The following is a 10,343-nucleotide window of genomic DNA, read 5'->3' on the forward strand; positions in this document are numbered from 1 at the left end:
TGGAATTAAATTAATTCCAAAAAAATATCAAATAAATATAAAATTAATTAGAAATAACATTAATCTCAAGATTCATTGAAAAAAATTACTGATAAAATTAATGATAAAATTAAATCAAGAGTTAATACTTATAAATTTTTATATTACTTATAAATTTTGATATTATAACAATTAATGATGTAATTATACAAAAAATTTTATTAGATTNGAAATTACTTGAAATGATTCTTAATATATACGTTATGTTAATTATTACTAGTAAGACGAGATTTATGAAAGACGCTTTTTAGCATATAATTTCATTCATCCTTTGTACAAAAAATGAACATGATCTTCTTTTATCAAATTTGAAGAACGATAGCACGCTTATTACTAATGATTACGTATGTGTCATAGAAAAAGAACTTTGTTGAATGCGATATAAATTATAATATTAAAAACTATAAAATCTGTAAAAATAAATTATAAAGTTTTTTTTATTATTTATTATTTTTATGATTTTTTTGATTTTGCAATTCAGAAATTTGTAAATTTTTTGCAAATTTTTATATATTTAAAAAATAAATTATATTATATTTTCATCACAAAGAAAGATATAAAATTTAATTACATATGCAAATAATAGAATAAATAGATAATTGTTAATTTACTTTATTTATTCAAAATTTATTATCTGTTATGTATAAAATTCTAAATCTTGCGATTTCAATTTATCATGATTTGAATTTAAAGTTATTTACTATAATTTTTTCTTTTATGTATTTTTTATATATTTTTTATATATAAAAATAAAAAGAAAAAATAGTTAATAGTGAACGGTCGGTTGATAAAACTTGATAAACTCTTGGACTTAAAGGATTAAATATAGATAAAAATTGAAACTCCAACTCCATTCTGACTACATGACTAATAATAAACGATGCACGTTCTCAAATAAATATTAAATAACTATTTCGATAAAAATTGATCAAAACTAAAAAGAAATTTATGAAATATTTAAATAGTTATAAATTAATCTAAAATTAATATAATATTATATAATATTATATAAGATATTTTTTAAAAATAAACAAAACTTATCCTTAATTTAGTCTGTCTATTTTGTTTATAATATAACTTTGCACTATTCTACGATGATTTTCTATAATTATTCTATGTCACTCAATAATCATTCTATATCAAATTTATTAACCAAAAAATAAAAAAAACAGAATTTGCTTAGATAAGCTATGGATACGAATGATCATTCTTCAATTAAAAATGATAAAGCAAAGAACATAAACATATATATACCTGTCCCTGTATCAGATTTATATCCTCATGTTGATCGGCATTTGCACCGACGAGTTTACAATAAAGTTCTGGTCCAGGGGTGTCGACACCACACGTGGCTGATGCAATGATCTCTTTTCCCTCGGCTAAATTAAAATACGGTGGCGTCAGGATTTCGTTTCTTGTTTGGTGGACCAGCACGCTGGCCAACAAAGCGACCAGCAACCACCTCGTCATCCTGACAGTGGACAGATCGAGCCCGCCACCGTCGGCACCACTGGTATCTCGTCCTTTAGCGCGGCGTGTTCTCTTTCGAAACTATCGTTGGATCCCTATCTTTTCCCTATATTCTCTTTGTCTCTTTCTCACTCTCGTTCTCTTTTTGAGAGAATACACGAGAGAAACGCGGAGAGATGCTGATGAAGCCCGAGTGGTTTCTCGGTATAGACTGAATATATATGTGAATACTGACAGACCGGAGGTCATCGAGGACTGACGGTCTATGGTAGGGGAGAGGGGGGTGAGGGTGGCAACTCTAAGGATGGTCCACACACTTCGAAACCATATGCCATTCCGTACCCTTACACACGTGCAAGCTTCTGGCCCAATAGACTAGACTATTGTCTAAATACTTCTTTCGATCGTCGAACTAGCTCAGTTACCATACTCTATATTTATTCGCAAATGAAATTTTATAGTAACAATAGTAATTTTCGGATAGGAATTGTTTTAAACGATTGAATTGTATAATTTGGTTTTCTTAATGTTGGATTATTTAGATTTGTGTTTAAGCTTCTAGAAAAAAATATAAGCAATTAATATTCCCCTTCCGAAAAATATTTATACAATCTTTCTCGGAATATGTTGTAATCGGAAAAAAGACATACGATTGAGAGGAAAGTTGTAAATAAAATCTTAGATTGTATTTAATCTATCGATAAAATTTTTTATTCATTTTGAATATATATTCATTAAATATGTACAATATGTCAATATTTTGAAATAACATTTTTAAAATTTACATATTATTTAATTAATGAAAAAATTAAATAATATATTTTATTGTATTATTGTATATTTAAAATATTATTTTTGTTGATAAAATTGTTTTTTGTTGATAATTATTAAGAAAAAAAGGCTAAATGGAAAATATATTTGATTTTTGTAATATTAAGATCAATTTTTGTAATATTAATTAAGAAAATCTTCTTAATCTTGTTTTATTCGCTTATAATAAATAGCGAAAAACATAATACTTGAACTTAAAATCACAGAAATAATAAAATTTCCCAGTAGTAAAATATCTGCTGAATCCATCCATATAGTAAATACTCTTGCTGTAAATCAGATCAATATGTAGCATAAACTTTTATAGAGAAATCAATATTGATAACTTACTCAAATTAGTAAACGCAGAGATAAACCATGTAATTGGTGATACTGTATCTGCATTTTTCGCTCGAATAATTGCCAATAATTGAATAATCTTACTTGAGACAGAAATTGGGGTACACAGCGGCTAATAATTACAAAATAAATTAAAAAATGACTATAAAATTGTAAATTAATTTTGAATTAATTAAATTAACTAACCGCTAAAATCGTAAGTACGAATTTTGGTATGAGTTGCATTGCAAGAGAAATACTTATAGCAATATATAATATTGAGACTAGAATTGAAAATATATTTATTTTATTTAAGTATTTTAGGACTAGAAAGATTAGAATGTATTCCTGGAATAGAATAATAGGATATTCCAAATAAGATAATACTGAATAACCATTTGTGAAATTATAACTAGTCATCACTGTATAACTGTAAGAAATATAAATTAAGCCAATATTATAAAAAATATTGAAATCTAAATTGAAAAACAAAAATTTATATATTTATAATAGATAAAACTTACCTAGTTAATTCTAATAAAAGACTTACAATTGAAATTTGATTTGCTGATTTAGCAGTCAATAAATTCAAAATTTGGGGAATTTTTAATATGAAACACATACCTATTGTTATAAGGCTCAAAAAATCTGCAAGTTGTTGGAGTAACATATTTATAATTTTTTATCTAATTATATATTTATACCTGCAATTATTAAATAAATAAAAACTACTTTTTAATTATATATTGATTATATTATAATTCTATTATGTATTAATTATGTATTTATTTACAACAAAATAAAACAACAAAAAAAAATTAAAAATTTTATAATAGATAAAATATTAATGCATTAACTGAATAATTTATTTCTAATATAATTTTTATTTATCTAGAATTTTATCTAATTATATACATATAATTATATTTATCATGTAATTTTATAATTTAAATATAGTTCTTTTACATTTATTTTTTACATATATTAATTCAAAATAAATTTTGTTTAAAATTTTGTTTAAAATTCATTGAATAAAAATTAAAATTCTACAATTTAAAATTTTGATTTTGTAAAAAAAAATAAAAATTGTCAGATTATTTTTGTTATGAATTTTTTAATTCTATTCAAATTCAATTTATATTAAACATAAGATTACAAATCATTAATAAAATAAATCTTAATATTTTTAAGAATGGTTTTGAATAATTTAATTATTTCATAATTCTCAATTTATTAAAAAAAAATATATAATACATATAAAATATATAAAGTATCGTAAAATATATAAAATGCTTATAAAATTATATAAAATTATAATTTATTAATGTAAATTTTAAAAATATTAATTTTTTAACCTTCTTTAATAAATTATCTTCATTTATACGTCGTTGTATAAGAAATATTTCTTCCTCTAATATTGAAGATTGTATATCTGTCAAGTATACATATATTTTGTAACTATAATTACATTGACAACTGTTTACACATATTTGTAACATTTTTGAGAATGTTTTATACTTGCATAATTATAATATCGCATATGCATAGAATATATACTCCTCAATTATGAATTAAAATGCATAATTAGGTCGAAGATATGTACACTTATTTGACACGATGATGTTATTGATAACATGTGTATTTAGTAAATTTTTATCTAGGAACTTTTTAAAATTCATGTATAACAACTTCAAGAAAAACTAAGTTAATAAAAAGATAAAAAGTAAAATAACTTAAAAATTAAACTAAATATTAATAATAAAAACAATTAACATGTTTAAGAAATAGAACATGTTAAATATTTGATACATTTTTATTACTTTTATATTGTAACATTTTCAAAATTATTAGGTTAAAAAAAATTTTAATATTAAATTTTTATCAATTGTAAAAAGTTAATAATTTTCTATATTTTTATTTTTTAATTTGTATAAATCAATTTTAATTTACGTTTAAAAAAATTATAATATTTTACTTATGAATGTTGGTCATTTGAAAATGAATAACTATGTACATAAAACTATTTTGAATTGTGCAATCACATTGGCTATAGTTCCTCCTTTTGTGAAATACATCGTCGATCCCAGAAAGTACTCGAATAGAATTCTTCCTCAGCATGACAGACGGAATGTGGGAACGGAACTGACATGGAGTAAACTAACGTAAAGGACTCGCGTTTGTCTTTTAAATATTGATTTGTCTGTAAAATGAACGTTATGTGACAACAATGAATGTTTTTCTGATACTCTACTTCATTGACAAATATTACGTGAATGCGATCGAGTTGCAAGTAACCTAATATAAGTACGTAAAATTCACTTTTAACTTTCGAAACGTCAAACGTAGTCAACTACTATCTACGACGCAAACATCAACCTTACCGGGATATTAAAGTGGTCATTGTATGGCATGTATCTTGATCGAGATATTTCGAATATTTCGCACAATAGACAATTAAAACATGAATCATACAGAAGAATATCCTCAATTTTTGTCCATATTATATCTACATGAATTAAATTTCTTTATAAAGTGATATTAAGATATTATATTGTTATTATGATATAAGAATTAAAGTGATATAAGATATTATATTGTTTTTTTATATCATACATCTTTTGACAGTATTAATATTTTTCATAAGAATATATTTTTCAATTCTTTTTATTTTGTATGTAATTTATGTTTTTAAAACAAAAGTTTATGTAGTATATAATTGAAGGTTAAATATTACAAATTTGTAAAATATATTCTTATTAAAAGAATATTCTTAACAAATTTTTATTTAAATAATTTAATAATGACTATATAAAATAGATATAATAATTATATTTAAGTCATAGAAAAAAGATTAATGTCAAATATTGTTATATACTTATAAATATAAATTTAATTTAATATAAATTTTTATTAAATATTTTTTTAGTTTTTTATTCATAATGGACCATATAAAAAGTACAAGTATTTATGTAAACATGAAGATCATGCAACATTCACATATTGTTTGTAATTGTTATTTTCAGGTAAGAATTCCTAAAATATAATTGAAAATTAATTTTAATTTTGTCAAAAAGATTATTAAAATTAACTAAAAATATTTAATAATTAAATTAAATTAATATCATTATAATATTATAGGGGACAATGTGGAACTTCCAAAAATTTTGGCTATTATAAATCTTTTAATAAATAAATTAATTAAAAATTTGAGATGGACTCTCCACCGTCTTGTTCACTAAGTGCTACTGGACCTCTCAGTGATCTTGGTAGCAGTGGAATTGGAGGGTCCATTTCTAGTGATTCAGTTAGAGCTCATCTTGCAATCGAGGTATATTTTATTATTATAATTTATAAATATAATTATTATAATATTATAATATTATATTATATATATTGATATCTCTATAAGTAAATATGCTTAAATATTTTAAAAAGATAAAGAATTTTTTAAATTGAATGATTAATTAATTAATTTTTGTTTTAGATGCAAGAAAGCGATATAGAAAGTAAATCTTTATCGCAAGATTCGTTTGATTATTCAGATGGTATGTGTGGTGAAAATTTTAATACATTAAAAAAAGGACCAGGATGGACTGATGCTGATGGAAAACTGGAAGTTGAAGTGGTTGATGTAGCTATTAAACCTCCACCAGAATTTCAAGATAGCCCTTCTCCTCCTAATTCTGAATCTTCATCTGCACCAATTCTTAGTTATGCACAATTAATGAGACAAAAAGTTCCACAATTGATAGATGATTATGCTGAAAATTTAGTACAGTCAATGATTGAAGAAGCACTAATAATATCTTGTAGAATATCATGGCCAGAAGGAAGAATAGCACCTGCAACAAATCATGTACCAGTGATAACTCGTAGTATGTACAATCCAAAACGTCTTTGGGCAACAGATTTGTTGACACCTTCATCATGTCAAGGAGCTACTACTTTAATTACTCCATATAATACTTTAAATCGTCCAAATTCACGATGTTCATTAGCCTCTTCTCGTTTATCCAGTTCTCATAATTCAATAAATACCTCAGGACTGAGTCATAAAGCGGATGACAGCAGTTTTATCACCTCTGCTATGTCACATGATGTTTTAACGACCAGTGAGATTAGTGATATGTACAATGTGCCCTTTGATTCTGACATTTATACTGTACCAATAGATGTAGTTAGACCTTTGCATGATCTTAGAACACCGCAAAGGCCTAAACGTCATAGACATCATCGTAAAAGAAGAAGAAATGTATCTGCTAGTTCACAGAGTGAATTAGAAGCCCATATTCAGCAAGCAAGGCATTATTGTGGAAAACCTCGTGCTATTACCCATGTTATTAAATCACAGAGACTTTTATCTGATGTATGCTGTAATGAAACTGGAAATGGAAAGCGTCATAGCGTTCCGGGTACATCTGGTCGACATACGTCTCGAACATCTAATGGTCACATGCATAATATTGGTGAACCAATTCATATGACTTTACATGAAGTGCGTCAATATTTGCAAACACTATATTCAAGCTCCAGTGATTCTAGTGAAAATAAAATTAAACGCGATAATAAAGCTCCAATAAGTCATACATCTGTACACCTTGCAATGCCAAAAGGTATTAGTGTAAATAATAACAATAGATATAGTAATCCACATATAGATTCAACAATGGATACCCCTATTTCAAACAAAAATAGCAATGGACTGATTCACAATAATAATAATAATAACAATAATAATAATAGTAATGTTAAGAAGCATAAAAAAAATTCATTTGTTAGTATTAAACACAAAAAAGTAAAAGAGGAATCACATAAGGAAAAAGTTGATTCTGAAAGGGAGAAAATTAAGAAAAGTCAGCGAAACTTTTCATTAAATTTGAAACAAACACTTTGCAATATCTTTAGATTCAGGCGTTTGGGTTCTCCGGATCATTTCGTAGAAAAGAGAAATAGCATTGTACAGGGTGAAATTGTAGAAGAAGAAGAAAGCGTTGATTCTGACCAACATGCTAATAATAATAATACTACCTCAGAGGTAGATTCCTCTGTACAAAAGCTACCTTTTTTTAAACGTGCATTACCACCATTGCCTAAAAGCAATGGGCATGTAGGAGGTGTAGAACAAGCAGAAGATGCACTTACAACAATGGTATCTAAATGTGAAAGTCCAACTTCTATACCATCACAAATACCTCTACCTGCATCAAAAATTGAGGATGAACCAGCAGAAGATACCAGTATGGATTTTGCTGCTAGTATTGAGAAAGTAAAAGATGTACGTATAATTTATATTTTCCTTCTGAAAATAATAAAAATATATAACATTATAAAAATATTATATTTATTAAATTTTATTTAAAATAGTATGGATGGTATTGGGGCCCAATATCTGGTGAAGCTGCAGAGAAAATACTGTCCAATGAACCAGATGGGTCATTCATTGTACGAGATAGTAGTGATGATCATTATATTTTTTCCTTATCATTTAGACTTAACAGTTGTGTGCGACATGTAAGAATAGAGCATGATCAGGGTAAGTTTTATTTTTTATAAAATTCTTATTTTTTTAAATAATTTATATAATATATTTATGTATATGTCATATATATAGGTAATTTTAGCTTTGGAAGTTGCACAAAATTTAAGTCTCATACAATTGTCGATTTTATTGAAAATGCAGTAGAACATTCGCGTAGTGGACGATATTTGTTTTTTCTTCATCGACGGCCAGTGTTAGGTCCAATGCGTGTGCAACTTCTTCATCCAGTGTCAAGATTTAAGCAGGTTCAAAGTTTACAGCATACATGCAGATTTGTAATTTTGAAGATGGTACGCAGGGATCTTATTCCCACTCTACCTCTGCCTCGGCGGCTCATTGATTATTTGAGCACGCCTCATTACTACAGTGAGCAATTAGCTGAACAAGATGATAGAGCTGAATCTCCTGTTAGTTCTTCAACTGGTGAATTAGAGAAGATTTGTTTCACACCACAAGGCCTATCGTGAGATATAAATATATAATTTTTGTCCTTCATTTTTATGAAATACTTGCCAAATATTTATAATATATGGTTTAAAATTAAAAATTTTATACAATTTTGTTTCATATAATTCTGTTAAATAATATTATAATTAAATATGAGAATAACTGATTTTTATTATTATATGATTTAAATTTGAAATTTAAAATATTAATATCTGTTTGAAAAGAAAAATAATCCGTTCCATGCAGTTCTTATATAGAACAATATAGTTAATTGCATAAGAATACTAAATAAATTATAAAACAAAAAATAAAATTTGTTCAAAAATAATTTTCAATCAGAATTCTCATTTATGTAATTAAAAATGCAGAAATTGATATTAGATTTTCAAATTTAGTTTTTTGATTTTATTATGAAATGATATAATCATTATATGTCAAAAAATTCTACGTTATTAATTATAGTTTTTATTTATAAGTTCCTGTTATTAATTTTAATAATCTTTTGAATTCATATGATGCAATGAATGTATAATATATTATATTCATATATAATGATGCAAAACAGTAATTAAATAATCTTTCTTACGTGCCATATATCTTATATTACATTATATTATATTATATTTATATTATATTATATTACATTATATTATATTTTTTATTTAAACATTGAAATCATAATTTTTTTACTGATTTTTTGGTTTATTAGTTTTCATTTAATAAATTATGTTTTTGCCAGAGATTATTTAATTATTTTATTATTCTTTATAAAATTTTGTTTTAATATAAATGAAAAAAATATAAATATAATCTATATCCTATATTTGACATTCCACTTTATTAGATGATTAATATAGAGTCAATAAATAATTTTAAATATGATGTACGTATGCAAACAATTATGAAAAAATGCTGTAGGCAATTATGAAAAAAATGCTAATATATTAAAATATAATCTGGCATATGTAAAAATCAGTTATGTTTGTCATTTGTAAAAAATTTCTATACTAATCATTTTAATATTGTTATATCATGTTTTAAGTTTAGAAGTAGCTGCCACAGACTGATTAACTTAGATAAAATATTCAACGAATTAATGGAATCATAATGTAGTATAAATATTTTCATTCAAGCATCAATCGTATTTTTCTGCAAATTATTATAATCATTTTTAAAAATAATCTTTGGATGGAACATTGTTTCATTGTTTCAAATTGTTTTATAATGTAAATATTTTATGTATATTACTTAATTTTATATAGAATAATTAAATTGCCCGGAATTTTATCTGGCAAATTAGATATATATATTTTGTGATTTAATGGATAATTAATATATGATGTGCAATTTTTTAAATGTATTATATTTATTTTCATTCTTTATAGCTAATTTTAAACTAAGATCTAATAATATTTACTCCTTGAAAGAATAAAAGATTCTTTGTTATAACTGATTAGCGACTGGTGCTATATAAAATTATAAATTATAGAATTCTGATTCCTTAAATTATACAGTTGAATGAAGATAATCAAAGTCACTGTTTATTTTTGTGCTCAGATAAACTTAACAAGATTACATCGTGCAAGGCACTTAATCGAATTTATATTATGTATTTAATTTTTTATAATTTTATATATCTATGTTTTTTTCTAATTTGGATAAAATTTCCGAAATTTATATTCTTGAATTATATATATAT

General features: G+C 24.5%; 3 protein-coding genes across 3 annotated transcripts in view; 1 reads left to right on the forward strand and 2 right to left on the reverse strand.

The window, feature by feature from the left end:
• LOC102676619 (laminin subunit alpha) overlaps positions 1 to 1,740 on the reverse strand; it is a 46,139-nt gene extending 44,399 nt beyond the window's left edge. Inside the window, exon 1 of the mRNA XM_006624813.2 lies at positions 1,294 to 1,740. Within this exon, the coding sequence (XP_006624876.1) occupies positions 1,294 to 1,509 (216 nt within the window). The 5' untranslated portion in view covers positions 1,510 to 1,740. The remainder of the gene's footprint in view (positions 1 to 1,293) is intronic.
• Positions 1,741 to 2,445: 705 nt separating this feature from the next.
• Positions 2,446 to 4,315, reverse strand: LOC102676752 (solute carrier family 66 member 3). The gene is made up of 5 exons (XM_006624814.2): positions 4,014 to 4,315; positions 3,183 to 3,362; positions 2,866 to 3,088; positions 2,671 to 2,791; positions 2,446 to 2,609 (listed from the first exon to the last, which is right to left on the reverse strand). The coding sequence occupies exons 2-5, from the start codon at positions 3,326 to 3,328 to the stop codon at positions 2,482 to 2,484; spliced, it is 618 nt and encodes a 205-aa protein (XP_006624877.1). The 5' UTR covers positions 3,329 to 3,362; positions 4,014 to 4,315; the 3' UTR covers positions 2,446 to 2,481.
• A 323-nt stretch (positions 4,316 to 4,638) lies between these two features.
• On the forward strand, positions 4,639 to 8,703 carry LOC102676886. The gene is made up of 6 exons (XM_006624815.2): positions 4,639 to 4,962; positions 5,585 to 5,681; positions 5,797 to 5,986; positions 6,143 to 7,933; positions 8,023 to 8,191; positions 8,270 to 8,703. Exons 3-6 carry the CDS (start codon positions 5,870 to 5,872, stop codon positions 8,662 to 8,664), a joined length of 2,472 nt encoding a protein of 823 aa, XP_006624878.1. The 5' UTR covers positions 4,639 to 4,962; positions 5,585 to 5,681; positions 5,797 to 5,869; the 3' UTR covers positions 8,665 to 8,703.
• The last annotated feature ends 1,640 nt before the right edge of the window (positions 8,704 to 10,343 follow it).

The sequence above is a fragment of the Apis dorsata genome, unplaced genomic scaffold (genome assembly GCF_000469605.1).
Source record: "Apis dorsata unplaced genomic scaffold, Apis dorsata 1.3 scaffold_1135, whole genome shotgun sequence".
Classification (NCBI taxonomy): domain Eukaryota; kingdom Metazoa; phylum Arthropoda; class Insecta; order Hymenoptera; family Apidae; genus Apis; species Apis dorsata.